This window comes from Monodelphis domestica, chromosome 1, assembly GCF_027887165.1.
Source record: "Monodelphis domestica isolate mMonDom1 chromosome 1, mMonDom1.pri, whole genome shotgun sequence".
Taxonomy (NCBI): Eukaryota; Metazoa; Chordata; class Mammalia; order Didelphimorphia; family Didelphidae; genus Monodelphis; species Monodelphis domestica.
The window spans coordinates 560,757,650-560,781,621 of record NC_077227.1 but is presented as its reverse complement, the minus strand read 5'-3'; the positions used below and the strand labels follow the sequence as shown (position 1 = coordinate 560,781,621).

The 23,972-nt window shown below is 35.2% G+C and overlaps 1 protein-coding gene across 2 annotated transcripts in view; it reads left to right on the top strand.

Annotated features, from left to right (window-relative positions):
• CSMD1 (CUB and Sushi multiple domains 1) overlaps positions 1-23,972 on the top strand; it is a 2,624,761-nt gene that overhangs the window by 2,369,123 nt on the left and 231,666 nt on the right. For both annotated transcript variants that reach the window (XM_056823354.1, XM_007476228.3), the window contains exon 49: positions 4,385-4,573. In XM_056823354.1, the coding sequence (XP_056679332.1) occupies positions 4,385-4,573 (189 nt within the window). The remainder of the gene's footprint in view (positions 1-4,384; positions 4,574-23,972) is intronic.

Below are 23,972 nucleotides of genomic sequence, written 5' to 3'. Positions count from 1 at the left end.
TGCCCATTAGAATTTGTTTCACTAGTTTACTTGAATCCTGAATGACTATCATACTGTCTGACACATAAGAATTTAACTTATGACTGTTATTTAATTGATTGAAGTACTAACAGATATATTTTTAACATTCTACAGATGAGGAAGTCAAGGCTCAAAGAAGCAATTTCTTATAGTCAAAGAACTTATAAATTTCAAAACCAAAATTCAAAAGTAGGTCTCCTGACTTTGAATCCAGCTGGCTTTTTATTTTTCCACCCTGACTTACAAAACACTTTTATTCCTAAAGAATTTGGCACAAATAATTTACAACCTAGTTTACAAGTTAGAAAAAAGTTACATTCATTAACTAAAGATTTTATTTTTCAAGTTCTGTATGGGAATGTAATAAAATATGAAGTTAGATTATACTGAAGAAAAGAGAATACTAAAATGAAGAGTTGATTTGAGACAGAAGGAAATAAGCATAGTTTCACAATCAAAGTTATAATACTATATATGCAAAAGACTATACAAGGAGTTGCATTTAGAATGTATTGGAGTAGAGTAGGACTGTAGTTCAAAAAGCCAGTCACTTAGAACATTTTAAAGAATTATCTCATAAAGAACTTACATTTTAAGTCAGAAGACCTCAATTCAAATCTCATTTCTGCTCTTTACTAATTATAAGACATTAAATAAGTTACTCAAGCTCTCCAAGTGTCTTTCCTCACCTATAAAATAATAGTGTTGTCCTAAACAATTTCTAAGCCTCCTTTCTGATGTAAATCTATGATTCCAAATAAGAACTTATGAAGATTCAAACTAAACTGGTAATTGTGGAAATAGAAAGGAAGAAGAGGCAAAATTATGTGGCTTTTCCACTTAGTGACTTTGTGATCTTGGGGAAGTTATTAAGATGGCTGCTGTAATGATAATTTAGGGTTGTGACCTAATCTAAATTTGATTTTTGGTCACCAGGGGATATTCCAAATAAAATATCGAAGTCAGTTTGGAAATATATGGTGGTTTAATCAATATATAAGGAAGAAATCAAGGAGAAGAGAGAGGGAAAAGTATAGGATTTCTTGGGGAAAAAAAAGAGAAGAAAGAGTGAAAAGTATAGGATTTCTCCTGCCTGGCTTGTGCCAGGTCAGTTCAAAGTCCTCTGCCATGAGGTCCTTGAAGATTAGAGGCTTTCTGTAAGAGGATAGTGTTTGGAAGATAAAGGAGAGAAAAATGAGCCTAAACTCTGAGAGATCTCAGAGAAGATCCTCACCGAACTAGGTTACTAGGCTTCCTCCAGTATGGTATCAAGGAAAACTCAATGCCAAACCCAGATAATAGCAGCCACCATGCCAAGATGCCAACACACTCAGCAAGCTGTCACCAGCCACCTCTCTGCCATCAAAGAGGCCAGAGAGAGGAAGTGACACAGAATACATAGACAGTTTTACATCACTTTCCTGCATCTCACATGTACCAATGATATCTTAGGCTTGACTTAGGATGGCCCAGAGGTCTGTCAGTTGTTTCTGATTTGTCATTTGTTAGCACATATCTCTTATAAGCCATCCTACTAAATACTTAATCCTTAAGTATGGGTGTAGACATTCCTGATTTTGTTAGACTAAGTGGGGTGGAGTAATCTAAAGTTCACACTGCATAGCAGAAAAATAGCAGATCTGTATTTGGGGAAACTGGGTTCAAATTCTATATCTAATACTTACTGCTTGTATTATATTAGGTAAGTTACTTAACTGCTCTGGGCCTCAGTTCCTTTATTGCAAATTGAAGGATTTGGACTAGGTGGCCTTTGATCTCCTAGCTCTCCTTTCTTCTCCTACCATTTTATGACCTGTATGTCACCTCAATTTTCTCATCTATCTGTTGAGAAGTTAAAGTCCATGAAATGCTAAGAATACTCCCAATATAAAATTCATGATTCTAGGAATCTGAGGTATTTCATGGAGAAAGAACAGACAACACTGATCTATGGTGAGAGGAAGGGTGGTGATGGTGGTAGTAGAAAGAGAAATTAAAAAAAAAATTACTGCACTGGAGAAAGCAATTCCTTCATTAGTTGTGGGAAAATTAAAAATAAATACTTTTCCAATAAGAACATCACATCTGACTCTAACTGTTTAATGAGCTCTCCTATCCCTGCCACATACATCTCTAATTAATTATTACCTAAAATATTAAAATCTGGATCCTTCTATTTTTCAATATGAATTCTGTGATCAGGTATCAATAAGAAAGGAAGAGCTATTTAACCATGATTAATTCTTTCTGATCAAGACAAACAAAAACATTTTCTTAGATTTTAATATCTGATTTAATTTGGTTTCTGCACTTGTTATTTAAACTGACCCTATGATTCAAGAATGTGGCAGATTCTGCATTCCTGAATGTTTCAGAATAATTTCAAACCTAATACTTAGGTTCATGGATAAAGGAAATAGATAGAGTGAATAGTTTCTGTTTAGTAGGGGGAGGAAACAATAAAGGAATTAACCACCAGTGGTTAAAAGCTATTGTTCTTTGCTGCAGGGATTTTCTTTCTCTCTGTTTGTAGACACAGCACAGTATTTGACTCATAGTGGGGTCTTAATAAATGCTCAGTGATTAGTTGATGAAGAATTCTCTTTACAACAGTTCTGTGAAGAAGTGGATGCCAGGAAAATGGCAGAAAGAAGGCACAAGAGAGCTTGTAACTTTTCCATATTCTCATAATTGCTCTGGAGCTCATATCTTCTGATTCTAGGTTGGGAGTGTTTTTCTTCCATGCCATGCCATCTGTGATGACATGGATGTTTTGTGATGCACTATTGTTCCTGAGCAGTCTGAAATTATATTCAAGTTAATTGTCTATCTCTATTCTTGTTGGCCTTGCTTTAAACATGTCCCTTTAAATAAAATATATTTTATTTTGGAAGACTGCATTGATGATTTAAACTGTAGCTCCACATAATAATAGAATCTAAGAGAATCCTGCTCATAGGAGCATCCATATTGCTACTGAATAACAGAGCATTTATATTGGAAAATAAGATGGTGTGATGGTTTAGAGAGCACTGGATTGGAGCCCAAAGGTGTGGATTTTAGTCCTTCTCTGCCACTTAAAGAGTAATTAAACTTATATGGGACAAAACACTCCACCTATCTAATATTTACTATCTTTATCTGTAAAACAGAGATCACAATACCTGTATTAACAACTTTATAAGGTTTTTCTGTGGATCAGCATTTAGATTACTTTGTAAGTTAAAGACAGCAATATGAACATGGAAACTGTTATTTTTTAATTTAATATAATTTATTATTTTATGCAGTCAGTTATGAAATAAACTGAAAAGCCTATTTTTACCAAGAAAGAATTTTTACATTAAGCATATATTTATGGAGATTTTGGGAGATTTTGTTTAAAATATAAGCCAAAGGAATTTCTATAGATTATGAAATGTTTGTTTCAAAAGGAATTAGCACTGCATCTTTCAAAATTATCTATCTCTAAATATTTTGTGTATAGGTTCTTGAACATAAATCTTGAAAGTTAAAATAAAATTGTGGTGTTCAACCTGTGTTTTTAGAGGTTAATTTAAAAAGGTAAATTGCTATTCAAAATATATATTTTAATATAATCTCCATTCTAATAAATTATTTTGGATAACTTATCCATATCATCAAAACCTTTCTACAATGAAAATAACAGACTATAATAATATTTTTTCTTTCTAAAAAGGCTTATTTCTTTGACTTGTTCATTTTTAATTGTACATGCTGGACAGAAGTCCTTTCTCTAATCATCAAATATTAAATTCTCAGATTTTTGCACTTTGGGATAAAAATGACAAAATACTCCCAACAGATGAACTCATTAATTGGCTTAAATGCCAAAATTCTTTGCAAATTTTGCCATTTGGATATTTAAAAAAAATTAAGAACCCAATTTATGTTGGGTTTACCTGGTTCAAATAAAATTTCAAATAAGCTATCTCAAGCAATATCATAAAATTTATATTCCCTTCATTGATGACCTAAAAAAACTGAATAGTTGTCCTTGGAAGAAATTGAAAATTCAATTTAATTTTTTTCTTCCCATTTCAGATAAAAATATTAATCAGATTTCCACTCTTAAATAATGCAACTCTTTTCCTGCCCCAGTTTATCCAAGTTGTTAAATCAACATATTGATTTAATCTTTGTTCCCTTTTACCAGGATTGTTTTAGATGTTCCTCCTGGCAAATATTTTTAACTTGTATACACTGTTTGACATTACTTACACATTATAGGCAATTTATCCCCACTTTATTTCTGAAGTGATGTTTCAACATACTCAAATACTCCTCCCTCTCTGTCCTTCCACCCCATCTTCCCCCTCCTTTCTCTCTCTCATTCCTATAGCTCCATATTGCAGTTTGACTCAGACCCTGAAGAATGGAGGAATTGTGAACAGGACCAGGGGACCAGTTGGAAGTCGGGTACATTATTTTTGTAAGCCTGGACATAGAATGATTGGCCACAGTAATGCAACTTGCAGACGCAACCCAAATGGCTTGTATCAGTGGGATTCTCTCACTCCACTCTGCCAAGGTAAGAATTTTTTTTTCCTTCCTCAACCTTGTCTTATACTTTTGATTTCTTCAAAATAAATGTTTTTTTTATTTTTTTAGGGTGTCTCAGGAACACCTTTACAATCAAATAAGCAATGGTCAAGGATTCAGTTGATTTAAAAGTGATAATTTTAACAGCACTCATTTATTTAGCATCTAATATATGCAACACAGATAAGAAGACAAAACAAACAAATAAACCCCAGAGTCTCTACCTTCAAGGAGTCTACAGTCTATTGGCAGATACAATAATAAATGCACATATGATGCATAATTTGCACTAGCATTTTATTTATTTATTATTTTGGGTGTATGGAAAATGAATTAGAGAGTAAAGAGAAGAAACAAAGAACTCAATTTAGAAGTCAGTGTTCCATTCTAGTTCCATCATCAGGGAAGTGATGAGGATTGGAAACAGGATTGTCTGTGAGTAGAGAGAAGGTGATAGCAGGGAGCAATGGTGTGTGTGAAGGTAAAATTGATCAGTTGTGGTAACTCATAAGGAAAGAGAGGTAAAGGAGAATGAAAAGTCTTGGATGACACCAACGTTGTGATCCTGAGTGACTACATGAACAATTATACTTTCAAAAGAAATAGAGAAAAAGAGAAGTTTGGAAGGTCAATGGATTTAGGGAATGAAGATAATGACTTTCATTAAAGATCAGGATCAAAGTTAGAAGGTGATTTATAATTCTGCTTTAGAAATGAGCTTGAGAGATATTGCATTAAGTTCATGGAAAATTCCTCTGAGCACACAAAACCTGCTCTTATAAATGAAGTTTGGTTATAGATATAGCCTGAATAGAAAAGGAAATTAAAGACTTCTTTTGATATTATACAAATTTGTTATTTGTTTGCAAAGTATATCTAAAAACATTTTTCATTGAGTTCAATAATAAAACTTTTTTTTTCTTTTATAGCTAGCATATATATTTCCATTGTACAAAGTCTATTCATTATTATAATTTTCAGCCCCTCTAAACTAGTTCTAAGATATTTAATTAATAATCTTGGCTTCTTTAGAAATAATTTCATTTAGTCTAATGAATTATTCTCTAAGCTTCTCAATTCATCATTTGAATGAAAATTAAATTCTCAAATAAGGCATTATTTATGGCTAGTTAAGATGATTGTTTCATAGTTTTCAAAGCCATGGTTTTCACAAAATATTCTGTATACATTTATACATTTTATATAGGGGCACATGGGGTGTTCAGTGAGAACTACCACTTCTGGTGTGAGATCTTGCCAAACTCTCTTCATGGCTGCTTTTCTACCTTTTCTGTCCACCTTTCACCAAAGTCACTTTGTGACTACAAGAAACTGTAGTATGCACATTGATAATACTATCTTGGCAAACAGGCTAAACAAAGTAGAGGATAATCAATAGACATCAAACCTATTGGTGTCTTAGGGGGAATGTCTGTCCCAAGTATGTGAAACCCTGATGATATGGGTAGTTGAGAACAATTTGTTCTACCAACAAAAAGGTATCTGATGCAAAAAGAAGGTATCTGACACAAGTTCCATAGAGTACTAAGAGCCTGATCAGAAACTAACAACTCCATCCTGAGCCACTGACAGTTTTCCTGACTTTTGCCTTACCTTTTGACTTGAATGACTGGAGAGGAGAACAAGGATGCCAACGTTGGGCAATTCTGCCTCACAAATGCAATTCAAACGCAAGTCAAGATATAACCCTCATGATGTCATTGGGCTTTTTTCAAAATGAAGGCCAAAAACAATTTATTGCATAGCTTAAAATTCTTGAACCTTTGGGACTTAGCTATTTAAGTTATTGACTTTGTAACATATTTTTTTTTATTTCTCATTATTTACTAGATTCTGTGACATTATTCCTAAAGACAGTAATGAACACTTATACTAAATTCCACTGGTTCTGACAAAGCAAGTGTTAGAGAACTTTTCCTTTCCCATTAGGGACAAGAAGATGGCATAGTAAGGATAACTAGGTAACACACTGCATAAAGTACAGGGACTAGAGCCAGAAAGACTCACATATATTGGAATCCTGAGACTTACTAGCTATTTCTCTGAGAAAGTCACTTAACCTCTATTTGCCTTGGTTTCCTCAATGTAAAATGGGAATAATGACAGTACCTCTGTTGCAGTATTGTTGTGAAGATCAAGCGGGATAATGTTAGTAAAGAGTTTAGCACAGTGACTGGCTATTAGTAAGTATTATATAAATGCTTATTCCATCCTGCCCCTGCCCCCAACCACTTTTAAAAGGTAAAGTTAAAAAAAACAACAAAATGTTGGTAGTTTTTGATAGGCTATGCAATATTTGTTATTATTGGTATTCCTTGCTTATCTGATTACGTTTTCTCCCAATTGTTCAGTAAGGCTAATCTTTTTGAGACTTTAGAGTGACAGATAGACTGACAAACAGATAGATAAACAGATACCTAGATTGATAGCTATAGGCAATGTGACAGGTTCAAATTTAACCACTGACACAGTGGCAAATAAATTAATCTTTCAGTGGCTCCAAGCAAATTTCCAGGGAAATCTAAAGGCTGTCTAGAAGGTGGAGATTTACATCAATTAAGGACATTTCCTCATCCTGAATTTCCTATAAAAATGAAATCATAGGTCTAGTTTGTGACAGAGGGTATGCGCATAGGAAAAGTGTCAAGCTGAAGAGTTTGTGGATCTGCTCACCTCTACCAGGGGAGGGGCTGTAGGAGGTCTGGAATGTTGAGAGAAACCAGAAGATTCTGGCTGGGATTTCAGTTGGATGGTCTCTCAGTCTTGTGAAGCTAGGAAGAGAGGTCTGACCAAGCCTTTCTCCTGGGATATATCCATCTCTTTTCTCTCCTGGTGACTAGTGACTGGACATTCTCCTCCCTAATTCCCAGACTGAAGGAACATCTGAAGAAGACATTTTGAACCTTTGCCTTTGTCAAAACTTTATCTCACAGTTTCTGGTGCCCTGGGTCTGAACTGTGGCCAGGGGGCCAAACCCAGGCTCAGTCAACCTGACTATCTCTCAGGGGGCTCAGGCTGCCAAGGCCTGAATTCCCCCAAACTCGAGGAGGAAGGGAAAGGGGTACTTAGAGAAGGGATACCCTTCCCCATTTTCCTTTCCCATTCTTTTCCTGCCAGCCATTTTCTTTGTGTTACCCTAGTTGACTTAATTTATATTAAAGTTGTTATCCTTTCCCAAGTGATTCAAGTGTGAGCAAGATAGGTTGGGTGAGGGGGGGAGAAATCTTTCTGAGAAGAAATCTTTTAGGCTCTAGCTGAGGAGGGAAGGCTAAAGGGGGAAACTAATCAAAACCCCTTCTTATCTCTCTGAGCCAACCTTAAACCATCAGCTGTCTTTCCTGAATCTTTTTTCCTCTTTACCACCTACAAACCTCTCCATTACAAGTCTCATCCCATTATATTCCATCCCATTAATCCTATTCTATTTCACCTTGATATGGGCTTATATATATGACTATATTATATACATACCAAGTATAAGTATGATATATTATATGTATATATATATATATATATATATATATATATACCTATGAGAAAGTGAGAGAGAGAGAAAGAGAGAAAGAGGGAAAGAGAAAGAGAGAGAGAGAGAGAGAGACAGAGACAGAGAGAGAGAGAAAGAGAGAGAGAGAGAGAGAGAGAGAGAGAGAGAGAGAGAGAGAGAGAGAGAGAGAGAGTGAGAGAGAGAGAGAGAGAGAGGAGAGGTGGAAATGAGGAAATGAGGTGGTAGGGAAGGAAGAAGATACGGGGATGGGAGGTCCAAAGCAAGGGAAAGGGCTTGCAGGGCAGGATTTGAAGCATCCATTTGTTGTTTTATTATGAAAGAAGGTCAATTTTCTTTTGCAGACAGATGAAACAAAGAGTTTTTGTTAAGTCTCCATAGAAACTCATTAGCAAATTAAGAAATATTAATCCTCATCATCTCAATAAAGAAATATGACACAGTAAACGAGTATGAATAAAAGGCAAAGGACCTGATCTATGTCCCAGTTATTCAACTTCCCAGATTTGTCAAGTTTCTTTGCCTCTTTAAATATGTCCCTTTTCTCATTTATGAAATGAGCATTTTAGTACTTGCCCATCTACTTCACAGAGGTCTTCACAGTGTCATTAGTCTAGAACTAGATGAGCTTTGGAAGGAGTTCTAGTATCCTCCACATATGTATGTAAAATTTATATATTATATATAATTATTACATATAATGTGATAAGTATAAATATATGGTCATATAATAAATATAATATCCAATGTATACATAGACATATAGAGTTTTAAAAAAATCAATATTGTGGTTTTTTGTTATTGGTACTAACAACCAGAACAAGATGAGCTTGGATTTGTTATAATTGTTAATATATATGTTAAACATTAATAATAATTCAGAATAAACTAATCTTCTTTTTAATTTTTTAATTTTTTTGAACCCTTACCTTCAGGCAGTAGAGCAGTAAGGGCTAGGCAATGGGTGTTAAATGACTTGCCCAGGGTCACATAGCTAGGTCAGATTTGAACCTAGGACCTCCTGTCTCTAGGCCTTGTTCTCAATTCACTGAGCCAATCAGCTGACCCAAAAACTTCTTTTGAAAAAGTGTTTTTTCTTCCTTTTTCTTTTCCCCTCTATTTCTTAATTTAACCTTTTTTTCTAAATCATAATTTTATTTTTTAATGAACAAAGTATTTATTTTTCTCTATTCTACATTTCCTCCTACTAAAAAACCCAACATTTTGGTAAATATTAAATATTAAAATATAATCAGGTACTTGTAAAGTATTTATCATACTATCTGACACATGTTTATTTTATTTTGCTAGAGTTTTCTTTACAATTAGGTAGTTTTTCTTGTATAGATGAGAAAAATAAAAGATTGATGATTATTCATATTCTTCACATAAAACTGGTCAGATGCCAGAATGAATATTTTAAATTAAAATTCACAATATTTCTCAATTATAAATCTTGCGAGGATTACTAATATCTTAGAAAAATCTATAGTTCACTCTCTGGGCAATTTATTCCTCATTTAACCAGTGTTGATAATATCAGGCTATTGTTTCATAGAGGTAGAAAGAAACTTTTGGGAATAACTCCCTCAATTTTATAAAAGAAGAAATAGAGGTCCAGAGTGGTCAAATATCTAAGGTTGTACATAAAACAACAAAACACCAACCAACAATAACTAGTACTTATATAGCACATTTAAGTTTGATAATTGTTCTACATTTGCTGTTTAACCCTGAAAACAAACCAATGAGGTAGGATCTAACATTGATGCCTTTTTCAGCTAAGGAAGCTGAGGCTGAAAGGCGATGAATTGCTGTGGATAACAGTGAATAAGTGATAGAGTGAAATAGAAATGGTAATCTGTGGTGAACTATTTCTCTTGCAGTGACTGATGTACTCTGACATGACTATGGGAACACATTTGCCTATTTGCAATGGAGATAGAAGTACTTTGAGAGACACTGAGAGATACTGATACAGGGGAATGCTTCCACAGGATACTGCTAAAGGGGAATACTCTGGGATTTGCCTATTGATCCCTACTGATGACCAGTAGATCAATATATTTCCTAACCTCCTCCTCCCTCTTCCTTCCTCACTCCCTCCCTTAACTGCCCATTCTGGAAGCCTTTTGGCTTCCTCCCACCCCCCCAGTGGACTATAAAATACTCTAGTTTTCTTTCTCAGGTAAGAGGTTTATTGTGATAACAGGGTGGGAAACTGACGTAAGAGGGATGAGGGTTTCCCCAAACTACAAGGATAATTTAGGAAGGTTATGAATCAGTCTTGTCACAAACTGTGACAGAGAGACAGAGAGATGGATGGAAGACAACTGTTTAAAATCTTTCTTTTTCACAAAGCCACCAAGAAAAGTCTCTCCTTCAGCTTGGCTTTCCTCAACTCTTGGTCAATCAAATCTCAGAGACAGCAGAGGGTTCCCCTTGATCAGAAAGCCCAAAGCCAAGCCAGCCCTACTAGGGTCCTTCACCCATGGACAGAAGCTAACTGGGATCAGTTCTCAGCTTCTTCCCCTCCAGTCAGGCTCAACTGCCAACTCCTGGGAACATTCTGTTTGGAACCTTCTTCTTGATTGACAGGCAGGTCAGGTCCCCAGCTTGTTTCTTGCATCTTGGCTTACAAGTTCTCTCTCTCTCTCCATGCCTTTACCACAAGAGGTAAGATTTCGACTAATGTCTTTCTTCCCTAAACTCAGTGCTCTAGATGCTGCCACCACCTAATTGTCTAGGTTAATTAGTGACAATGTTAGTAATAGATTCTGGATCTCCTATTGCATTATTCAATATACTTTTCACTAAACCAACCTGCTTTTTGAACTATGCTTTTTGTTTGGCTTAAGTTTAGAGTTAAGTTGTTCATTAATTGTCTTAATTACTTAGCATATTGCTAAATAGCACTTACACATCATTTTCAAGTGTATTGGGGTGAGGAATGTTAGTTAATTCAAAAACATAATAATAAACAATATAGTAATCTTTTAAGTTTCTTGTGAAGTTCCAAAGCATTGGGTTGAAAAAAGGCACAATGGAGACAGCTGTGTGGCACAGTGGATATAGTGTTGGGTCTGGAGTCAAGAAGATTTATTTTCAAATCCAAGCTCATACACTAGCTGTGTGAATTTGGGCAAGTTACTTTGCCTCAATTTAGCTCAGTTTCCTCATTCGTAGACTAGGGATAGCACCTACATCCAAGGGTTGTTATGAGGATCAAATGAGATAATAATTGTCAAACATTTACCACAGTGCCTGGTACATAGAAAGCCCTAAAGAGAGGCCTAGACAATCTCACCTACATCATGAAAGACCCGTCTGCTCGCAAGCAGAAACAGGAAAGAAAAAAGAGGCTCAGAAGCCTTTCCAATCAGGTTAAATACCCCATCTCGAGCATTCAGTGATATTACAAAGCATTCTGGGGAAGTGGAGCAATGACTTCTGGGGATTGAAGTCCTGGATTCAAGTCTCCATTTTTACACTACCTACAATTAACACATAAAAGGACACATTCATCACTGTACCTCTCAGAGTCTTCTAAAAGATAACCCAATACCCATGTAATTTTATCATCCAATAATACTCCCCAAGAGTCCTATACTCTAGTCAGGCAGATCTCTTAACTCTTCCCAAGTATGCCACACTGATTATTTACTCTAACAACCCTGTTCTTGACTACATTCAGTTCCTTCTCTTTAAAGTTAGCCATCCTCAGGTCCCAGTTTATCTCTTGCCCAAAGTTATCAGATACTGTCTGCTTATTCCAGGTCAGAGTGGTTTCTATTTTTTTTAACTTTGGTAACATAGTATATATAACAAACATTCAATTGAATATTCCCTCAGAGACAGCTTTACAGTCCTGTTTTACTATACTATCTCAAAAACAGTTTTTATGCTCTTGGAGATCTTAAACCTCTCTTATACTTTATTTTTTTATCTTCATAGTTCTTGGTTCTCCCCTTTGTCCTGTATAGTATGAATATTTTAATTGAATAGGTAAATAAAAACTCCCCATGATTTTCTGATCAAAAGTTCTGTGAAATAGATAAATATTGTTTCTCTACTCATAGATAATGTTTATATTAGAGTATAATCAGCAGAGAAAGGGAGTGAAGAAGTAAATAAGTATTTACTAAGCACCTACTATGAGCCAGGCTCTGTACTAAGCACTTTATAAGTATTATCTCGTTTAATCCTTACAACAACTTTGTTATATAGGTTCTATTATAATCCTCATTTTGACTCAACTTGTCAAGGCCTATAATGAGAATCAGGTTATCCCTGCTCCTGCCAGTGAAGTTGCTGCTTGACTACCATGCATAAGTGCATCTCTATCCATATTGGCCAGGTTAGTGTCCAGATTGACAATGTGCTGGAAGTTGTATTGCCTGGAGCATGGTATTCAGCCTGAAGGGCAAATGCCAAGTAACAAGACCATTTGGGGTGGAGATGACTCCTTCAATACTTTCTTCAATGAAACAGACTGTCCAATTTGTCCTCAGAGCAGTGTTCATGGATTTGGAAACAACTGTAATTGATGAAGTTCATACTTGAGACTACCACCATCTCTTCCATCCTAAACAGTTGTAATAAATAATAATAATGCACTATATTTGATTGGTAATTGATAACTAACTGATCAGGCAGTTATTCTATTTCTTCTATCTTTTCCTCTCCCCCTTCTTCCTCCCTCTCCCTTCTTCTCCCTTCCTCCTCCTCCTCCTCCTCCTCTTCTTTCTTCTTCCTTCTTCTTCTTCTTCTTCTTCTTCTTCTTCTTCTTCTTCTTCTTCTTCTTCTTCTTCTTCTTCTTCTTCTTCTTCTTCTTCTTCTTCTTCTTCTTCTTCTTCTTCTTCTTCTTCTTCTTCTTCTTCTTCTTCTTCTTCTTCTTCTTCTTCTTCTTCTTCTTCTTCTTTCTTCTTCTTCTTCTTCTTCTTCTTCCTTCTTCTTCTTCCTTCTTCCTTCTTCTTTGAAATCACTCAGGGTGAGTTTATGATGTTTCACATGAAGAGAAAAAAATCTCCTTCTTCCTTCCCTGGTACAAGGCTACAAGGTCACCAGGGTCCATCCAGCAGTTGGATTTTGCCTCCATCTGTTTCTCCCGGTAACATTCCAAATAGAAACCTCTTGTTTGATAGCTGCTCCAAACTCAGCTGCTACAAAATCATTCTCAATTTTTCTCTTCCACACAGTTGATCATTGGCAAGAAAGATACTGCCAATAAATATGCTCATGAATACTACATTATTGATGAGGACCTGGTTATAGTCAAATTCAGAACTTGTCAGATTAGTACCCAGGTCTTCAAAGCTTCTTGGTTTTTCACAGCTGTGATATTGAAATCACTTTAAAAGACTGATATATATTAATTTAAGGTTGCCAAGGAATTCACTTATGTAATTCCTAAATGAAACACTCAAGTCAGCTGCCAAATTTTTATGGTGTTCTAATTACAACAGGAGGAAGAAAGTATTAGGGGGAGAGGGAGAGAGAGAAGGAAAAAGGGAGAGAAGGAAAGAAGTTTAACTCAGAGCCACTCTGGCTCAGGCTGAGCCAAAGCGGGCCTTAAGGCCTTGGATAGCCAAGTCAGGGAAAGGGATCAGTCCTTATCACTCACATGACCAATCTGAAGGAAAGCAGTCTGCGGGGCTCCTCCAATCTCAAGCACCAGCCTCCAACTGAATTCTCACCCTCCTCACAGGAAGTCCCGAGAACTCCAGAGGCTGTTCTCTACCTCACTTCCTGTGTCTCACATTTGCCAATGGTGGCTCTAGCTTGACCTAGGACCACCTAGAGATCTTTTCTTTTTTTTTGCACATGTCTTTTGAAGGCCATATTCTCAAATAATTAAATCTAGAGTTTGCTGCAGCCCTTCCTAATCTTGTTACACTGAGTAGGGTGGAGAATGTAGTTTCCAAGACCTGATTCTGTTATTCCAAGTATCTCTATTGTTATTGATCAGGTAGCTAAATCTGATCTTCTATTTTTGAGAGTTACACATTAAATTTCCCCTACATATTAATATATACAATTCGATATAAATGAAGTCCTTATAGAAGAGAGTTTGAATAAAAGAAAGAGATAACATTTTTCTCCTTTCCCCTTTCCTTCATATTTATCTTTTCAAGTTTCTTTTGCTCTTTGTGTTTGGATGTCAAACTTTCCACAGAGCTCTAGTCTTTTCTTTACAAATACTTGTAAATCTTCTATTTTGTTGAATGCCCATACTTTCCCCTGGAAGTATATAGTCAGTTTTGATGGATAGCTGATTCTTGGTTGAAGACCCAGCTCTCTTGCCTTTCTGAAAATCATATTCTAAGCCTTATGGTCGTTCAGAGTGGAAATTGCTAGGTGCTGTGTGACCCTGATTGGCATTCCTTTATATCTAAATTGTCTTTTTCTGTCTTCTTGTAAGATTTTTTTTGCTTGAAAGCTTTGGAAGTTGGCTATTACAGTTGTCTTTTGGAGATTTAGTGTAGAGGGTGTTCTGTGAACTCTTTCAATGCATATTTTGCCCCCTTGTTCTATAATCTCTGGGCAGTTTTCTTTGATGATATCTTGTATTATGATATCAAGATTTATTTCTGGCTTTTCTGGTAGACCAATGATTCTCAGATTGTTACTTCTTCCTCTGTTTTCCAGGTCTGTCACATTGTCAGTGAGATATTTTATGTTATCTTCTAATTCTTTAGTCTTTTTACTTTGCTTTATTAATTCTTGCTCTTTTGCAAGGTCATTGTCTTCCAGTTGCCTGATTCTGACCTTTAAAGACTGGTTTTCCTTTTGAGTTTGGTCTGACCTGTTATCTGAGGTTTCAAGCTGTTTCTGCAATTGCGTGTTTTTGTCTCTCAGATTGCTGAGTTCCTTTTGCATGGTTTCCCATTTTTCCTGCCAGAAGGCTTCCATCTTTTTGATAACTTCCAATTTAAATTCTTCAAGAGCTTGTGGAGAATTTCTATTTCTTTGGAAAGTTTTGGAGCATTTGTTTGTGTTTCCTCTTCTATCTCCCCTCTATTTTGTATTTTTGCTCCATAAAATGTCTCCAAAGTCACCCCCCTTCTTCTTGCTTTTCTTGGTGTTTGGAGGCTGTTGCACCTCTGCACTGTTTGGCATCTCTATGGTTTTTTTCTCCCCTTTCCAGTCAGAAATCTGAGTGAGGAGAACTGGCTCTCAGCGTATCTATCTGATGATCTGAGGCTTTAGCCCCAGGCAAATTGTCTGTTCTCCACAGCTACGTTGTCTTCCTGGGGAAGCCCAGGGTTTGCCCTCCCCTGCCTGCAGGCATTTTGGGTGTTACTGCTTTCAGTTCTCTCCAGTTGCTTCTTTGCTGGCTTACTTCCACACTCTGAGCCTGGCACAGCACTGCCCACAAGGTACTCCAGTGCCTTTGCCTGCCCCTAGGTTCCCGTCCTCTTTGAGGCCCTGCACTCTAGGAGGGGAGGGGTCCTGGCCTCCCTGAGCTCTGAGGGCTCCTGATGGGATTAGGTTCAACTGGGTTAGTCTGTATGTGCCCCATGGCAAAAACCTCTGGTAAGACTCTGATGGAAGGACCCAGCCACAGGGCTACAGGCTCCCCCCTTCTCTCTCAGGCTCCTTCCCTGCCATCTGTATTGGATGCCCTGAGTCTGGCCCAGGTTGTTTTCAAGGTGTGTCCTTCAGAACAGCACCTTTGCTGGCCCTGATGTTCCCGCTGCTGCTGGAGGGTCAGAGCTCTAGGTTGGTGGGGAGGCATCCTGAGACATTCTTTCTGCCTTCCCCTTAGACCCGAGTGTTCTAGGATTCTGGGTTTTGGGGGGGGGTACCTTTTGATTTGAGTCCAGAAGGAGGGTTCCCTGGCTCTGTCCTGTTGTTAATTTTGAATTTTTGTCTCCTAGGAGCATTCAGTTTGTGATCGGTAAGGAAGGGTTTTCAGGGTTTTGACTCTTGCTGCTTTTAAGCCGCCATCTTGACCAGAACTCCTCTCTAAATCTGATCTTCTAAAGAATGGTCTGAATAGGGTGGAGTAGTTTTGAAATTCATACAGCTTTCACAGTGGGAAACCTGGGTCTAGTTTCACTCCTTTGCCAATGGAACACCAGTCTCTTGAATTTGGCAAAAGGTCCAAGGGTTCCACCATTAGTTGAGCCCTGTCATTCCATTCTGACTACTCATATCACTCTGGAACACTTTGATTGGACCTTCATGATAAAAAAAAATTAGGCTATCTATGATATATCATAGAAAACTTTGCTATCAAAAGTCCAACTTATATTAATATGAATTACTTTATTAGTCAAATTGTGACCTCCATCACTGCTTCTCTTTGATTTGATGGTACACTGATTGTTCCAGACCAACCTGGTACATGATCCTTGTGGCCACATTTCCTTCTGGCCACTTATGCCCCAGTCAAATTTGCTGAGAATGGCTACCATGAGAAACTTTCTGTGGCAGAAATCACCAATGCTTGCTTTGAACCTGCCAACCAGATGGTGAAATGTGACTCTTGCCATGGTATATACATGCATTGCTGCCTACTGTACCATGGGGGTGTGGTATCCAAAGATTTCAGTGCTGCCATTCCCACCATTAAGACAAAGTGTCACATCCAGTTTGTAGATTGATGCCTAAATGGCTTCAAAATTGGCATCAATTACCAGCCTCCCATCATGGTCCCTTGGTTGAGACTCAACCAAGATGCACATGTGCATGTTGAGTAGCCCCACAGCCATTGCTGAAGCTTGACTTTACTTGGATCACAAGTTTCTTCTGATATATGCCAAGTATGCCTTTGTTCATTGGTATATGAGGGAAAACATGGAGGAAAGAAAGTTTTCTGAGGCATAGGAGGTAAATACTGCACTGGAAAAAGGATTATGAGAAGATTAGTGTCCATTCTGTTGAAGGACATGGTGAAGAGGAAGAAGAGTGCTAGTAATCCCTTCCATAACTTGTTTCAGTCAAAACTCATCAACTTAAACTCACTTAGGTTATCTGTTAGGCAACTGTTAAGAAGGTACAATGATGGATCAGGAATAAAGAATGAGAGACTCCAAACTTGTAGAGTATGGAAAATCTGTACTTATATTCAGCATGAACAATGACTTAAAAAATTATCAGTGAACATGGCAAGGACTAAAAAAAATAACCAGAAAGTAAATTGATTATATTTCAGTGACAAAATGATTAATTACTGATCAGGGGATAATTCTTGAATCAGCTGAATGGTTAATGATCAGATCACATACTAATTTGACAAAAAAATAAAGTTAGTATAAAGATAACAGAAAAATAGAAATGAAAAAAGGATTAAAACAAACAAGATACCATGAGGTTATGAAGGTAGGCTTGGACAGTGTTTGTCTCACTGTCAAAATTGTAATCATGTCCAAGTTTTTCATGTGTTTATAAAAATTATCTATCATATCTATTAAAGGCTTTAAAATTATCTATCATGTCTACTAAAGGCTTTAAGAAAATATGGAAAAAAATCTCATTTTCAGTTGAGGAAACTGAAGCAGTCAGAATTTAAGTGACATATCTTATCACACTAGTAAATGTCTGAAGCTAAATTTGAACTCAGATCTTCTTAACTTCACAAAATACTCTAGCTACAGTTTAATAGCCTGACTAAGGCCACATAATTCTTTAGTATCATAGACAAGATTATATTATTATAGTCTGACTCTTCTGAGTATGAATCTGGCCCTTTTTTAACATTAAGAAGCCTCACAACTAAAACTTCCTATAAAATAAAAATCATCTGAGGATATCTGGAATTTTTTTATAAAGCTCTAATTTATATTTGCTATATTTCTAAGTGGTTTCTGAAACTTTATCATACTTATAATTCTTGCAGAATATCATTTCAATTCTAATAATATATATTTTTACATCTTAATTGACATTTAAAATATATTCATTAAGATGTAAGGATATCAAATTTTATTTTTGATGTTTTATCTTTAATTACTTGACTATAATTAAATAAGGTTTTGACAGATTCTAAAAAACACATTTAATTAATAGCAGAATAGATTGCATGAATAGGTGAGTACTAAGGAACAAAATTTTTTCAGAATTTTCAAGAGACATAGCCAATATGAAAGTGTCAGTAATTTATACTGTAAATACCTTTTAATTAAATATAGAGAATCAGCAAAAACTGGTTTCACTGTATTTAATTTTAATGTAAGTGCTTAATTACTTCCATAAGTAAAAATTATAACAAATTTGATTGTATTAATTATTTAAACTATTTTTTCATAACATAAAAAGATTTTTGATGTAACAAATATTACATTGCATCTATATAAATATCATCTAAGTATAACATATGCATTTGTACATGTGTATTCAAGTACAGATATATACATGTTATGATCATTGTATTTTTAGTGGTTCTAAATTTACTAACATGATTTACAACTTTAAAGAATATTATATATAAACTAGTATAATACATTACTTTTATAGGTGAGAAAACAAGGTTAATGAGTTTGAATAACTTGTTCTTGATCATATTGATAGTAAGTGACAGAGGCAGAATTAGAACTGGACATTATGCCTTCAAATTGATGATAATAAAATATACATGACTGGAAAAGAGGTAGTATGAATTAAGGACAATTTAGGGTGGAAAATGCAAATGACAATTTAGTGCCTTTGAACAATTAAGTGAACCTGATATAGATCTCCAAAACTAAGATACTGATGAGAATCACATTGTATAGGAACTCATGGAGTGAGCTATATAAAATGAATGAATTGACCATATATATGGGATTTAAGAATATAAGTAAATAAGAAATGAAAAATATTAGAATTTAATTTGGTTATATATACATACATATATATACATATCTTAGTTACAAAATTATAGGCATATATATATAAATTACTAATATTCAATAGAAGCAAATCAGCATAGTGAATTATTACCTACTGTAGAATATAAGCTCCTAGAATGCAAGACCTTTATTTTTGATCCCTAATTCCAAATTCAGCATCTGGCAAAAAGTAGGAAACTAATAAATGCTTATTAATTGATTTGATTTTAAACTCGCTGAAGGAAGAAATATGGTACATTTTTTCTTGGCAGCCTCGAAGATGCTGGTTCCATCATTTTACTTATAGGTACTCGATAAATATCGATTGATCATCCGAATGAAAGCATGTCAGTTTTCCCTCCCCTTAAATACTATTTTATTATTAGAACTATATGTGTCTATATGCACATATATGTATACATATGTGTAGTTACTGTTTTTAGTGTAACAGCATTCTTCTTTGGATTTAAGAAATACATTTTATAACATTTTATAAATGATATTATTCAGCAGGAAAACATTTTATTGGTAATATAAAATTTGTTTTCTTTCTGTTCTCTCTTGACCTTTCAAATTATTTCTTTCAAAGTGTCTGCCTTGCTCCTTATCTTCTATACAGACAGACATGTTTTGTCTTTTTCAGGCTTCGTTTCCTGTCTCAAAGCAAGAAATGGTGCCAAGCAGCTGTTTTCATTATCAATACATTAATCCTATTCATCTCAAGGATAACCCTGAATTAGAATTGAAAATTTCAGTATTTTCTCAGATATCCAGTTAAAACTGGTACATCTCAGTTGCACCACTCTTGAGCTTTCCATTTTAAAGTGAGAATGAGATCCAAGGAGCTATTTCTTTTAGTACTATTATTCTCTGTGCCTTTTATATGCTCTTAGCTTTTACTTTGACTGCTATTCATTTAAACTGAACTATTTTTTTTTGCAAACAATAAAGAATGGTCTTTCTCACAAATTGTAGAATTCTTAGACTTCTCAAAGTCAAATCTACTTACTCAATAGGGAGATATGATCACTTTTCTTTCAAAAGAAAACAAATTCTTGTTAGATTATTGAAAACATCATGAATGCCTCCAAGTGATAAATATGCTGAGTACATGAATATCAAGTTAATAATTTTGAAACTTTTTTGTCTAAATGTTTTGCTTAATAACAGACTATGCTAGTGCATATATGAGCATTGTTCAAATATTTAAAACACAATTTTATTTTACTCTCAAATTCTCAAGTAATTGTACATCCATATGGATAGAATCTATGAAATATGGATTTGAAATGTGCAAACTAGAGTGCTAATATGTATTTAAGGACAACTTTTAATTGTCAACCATATCTTGTATTACTGGACTTATTTATCTTTATTTTTTATTTTTTATCTTTATTTTTATTATAATAACAAATTTACACATAAGTTTTCTAAAGTCACATGATTCATGTTTCCCTCTCCTTTTTCCTCCTCCCAATTGAAAAGCAATTCCATTGTCCATCACACAAAACATATTTCCATATTATTCATTTTTTTAAGAGAATAATCTTATAAAAACCCAAATCCCAAATCCTATACCCAGATAAACAAATGATAAATCATATGCTTTCATCTGCATTTCTCTTCCAACAGTTCTTTCTCTGGAGGCTAATATCATTAATTTTCATAAGTCCCTCAGAATTGTCCTGGATCATTGTATTGCTATTAGTAGCAAAGTCTATCACATTTTATTTTTCTACCATATTTCAGTTACTCTATATGATATTTTTCTGGTTTTGCTTATTTCACTCTGCATAAGGTCATGGAGGTCTTTCCAATTCTTTCTCAAATTATCCTATTCATCATTCCTTATAGCACAATAGTATTCCATCACCAACATAAACCAAAATTTGTTCAGCCATTCCCTAATCGAGGAATATTCCCTCATTTTCTAATTTTTTGCCATCACAAAAATCACAGCTATAAATATTTTTGTACAAACGGGTCCTTTTCCCATTTTTTAAATCTCTTTAGGATACAGACCTAGTAGAGATATTGCTGGATCAAAAGGCAAACATTCTTTTAAAGCCCTTTGGGCATAATTCTAAATTACCTTCCAAAATGTTTGGATCAGTTCATAACTGTATCAGCAATGTATGAGTGTACCAGTCTTGCCATATACCCTCCAACATTTATTATTTTTCTTTACTGTAATATTGGAGGTTTAAAAGGGCCCAGCCAGATGTACTTTTGGACTTCACTGATGTCTGGTACTAGGACCTGGGAGTGCAAGGGGTGTGTCTGCGTTGCTCTTTGACTGGGGAACCCCACCCTCCCTGGATCCAGAGGTTAGCCTATGCCCAATTGAGGAATGTAGCATGGTGGTGGTGGAGGGCAGCCAGCATTCCTCTGTGTGCAGTTTTAATTTCAGTTCCCTCTCATCCTGTGAAAATTGACTCTCTCTGTCTAACCTTTCAAGTTGTATTCAGCATGAGAGAACCCTGACTCCATCTTGCTGATGTATTTGTATTCCTGTCTTTTTGAAGCACTTTTCAAAGATTAGTATAGAGTGATAGTCAAAGGGGTTTCAACTTTTGCTGCTACTAAGCTGCCATCTTGACTCCAGCCCCTACCAGGCTTATTTAGTAAATTATACTAATATTTACCCATGATGCATTGAATAACATTCAATGTTTTACAGATTTTCATTTATTTCTCTTTTTTTAAATTGGCCTCATTTTAAGAGGTCATAAGCCAAATATAACATCATTATAGAGATGATAATAATAAGTGAACTTAATATTGTCTCAGGTCATATAGTCCTAGGCACATGATTTGTATTCAATAAGTCTTTGATGAAAGGAATATAAGGTTCATACATGTTTATAACAACAGAAATGAAACTGTAACTAAAAGGAATGTGAACCAGGAGTAAATGAAAAACTAATTATAGCTTCAGAGAACAGACAAGCATATCTTCCTCTTTTTAGTAAGCAATGAGTAAAGAATGTTTTATACATTGTTAGACATAAACACCAAATCACCTATTTTTAAAAAATAGTCTAAAGAAAAAGTTCAATTTAAAGTGTCAAGAGTAGATAGAGAGGTGGATTATTAGAAAAAATTATGATCTTTTAAAAAGCATCAATAAAGGTTAAATTATGATTCATTAAATAATGAATAACATTATTTATTATTATTTTATTCATATTAATTGCCTTGTTACTTTGTTCTGGGTTAACAGCTAAATTATCAATAGAGACCCTAAATCTATTTTGGGGGTCTATTTTTCCCCTAATTTTTCTATAAATAGTAACTAAATTAAATAATCTTAATTTTAAAACTAGTTTTTTATCATAAATATTCTACCATATGAAAGTTTTTTCTCTACCCTTCAGTAATGATTAGTGTTCACTGTTCTTTTTCAAATGTGAGTGCTATGTTCAACATATGTTTAGTTATCCTCCACTAGCCTTGCCAACAATGGAAATGAGATCTCATAATCATATCCTCTCATGATATGCAACTTATTCATCATTTGTTTTCCAATATACAGAAACATTCTTCAAGCATGCATTTGCAAATGATAGTGAGGATTACCAGGGAGTTGGTTAAATAATCATAATTCTAAGGTTTGAAACTTGCAGTATAACATTATCATCAATGTGATTAGCATATAAAAGTTGCAATATTGAGAGCATACATAAATCAGGAATTGAACACATAAACTCCAAATGTATCACTAAGTCAACATTTATTCATCCTTTCCTAGAAACCAGGCACTATTTTTTGTGCTAGGGGTATTATGAGAAAAATGAAATAAATCTTTCATTTATGGAGCTTCATTTCTGTCTGGTGAGACAACAAATGTTTGTATAAATATATAAAACATACCATTAGGTACTGTGCCAATTTCTTTTTTTTCCTTTTAAACATTGTTTTATTTGGTCATTTTCAAACATTATTCATTAGAAATAAAGATCATTTTCTTTTCCTCCCCACCCTCCCACCACCCCTCCCATAGCTGATGCACGATTCCACTGGGTATCACATGTGTCCTTGATTTGAACCCATTTCTATATTGTTGGTATTTGTCTTAGGGTGTTCATTTAGAGTCTCTCCTCAATCATGTTTCCTCAAACTCTGTAGTCAAGCAGTTGCTTATCCTTGGTATTTTTATTCCCACAATTTGTCCTCTGCTTGTGGATAGTGTTTTTTCTCCTAGATCCCTGCAGAATGTTCAGGGACATTGTACTGACACTAATTGAGAAGTCCATTACGTTCAGTTGTACCACAATCTCTGTGTACAGTGTTTTCCTGGTTCTGCTCCTTTCGTTCTGCATCACTTCCTGGAGGATGTTCCAGTCTCCATGGAATTCCTCCATTTTATTATTACTTTTAGCACAATAGTATTCCATCACCAACATATACCACAATTTGGTCAGCCATTCCCCAATTGAAGGACATCCCCTCATTTTCCAATTTTTGGCCACCACAAAGAGCGCAGCTATGAATATTCTTGTACAAGTCTTTTTCCTTATTATCTCTTTGGGGTACAAGCCCAGCAGTGCTATGGCTGGATCAAAGGGAAGACATAGTTCCAAATTGCCCTCCAGAATGTTTGGATCAATTCACAACTCCACCAGCAATGAATTAATGTCCCAACTTTGCCACATCCCCTCCAGCATTCATTACTTTCCATAGCTGTCATGTTAGCCAATCTGCTAGGTGTGAGGTGATACCTCAGAGTTGTTTTGATTTGCATCTCTCTGATTATCAGAGATTTAGAGCACTTTTTCCTGTGCTTATTAATAGTTTTGATTTCTTTGGGTGAAAACTGCCTGTTCATGTCCCTTGCCCATATATCAATTGGAGAATGGCTTGATTTCTTGTACAATTGATTTAGCTCTTTATAAATTTGAGTAATTAGACCTTTGTCAGAGGTTTTTGATATGAAGATTGTTTCCCAATATGTTGCTTCCTCTCTAATTTTGGTAACATTGGTTTTGTTTGTACAAAAACTTTTTAATTTGATGTAATCAAAATTGTTTATTTTACATTTTGTGACTCTT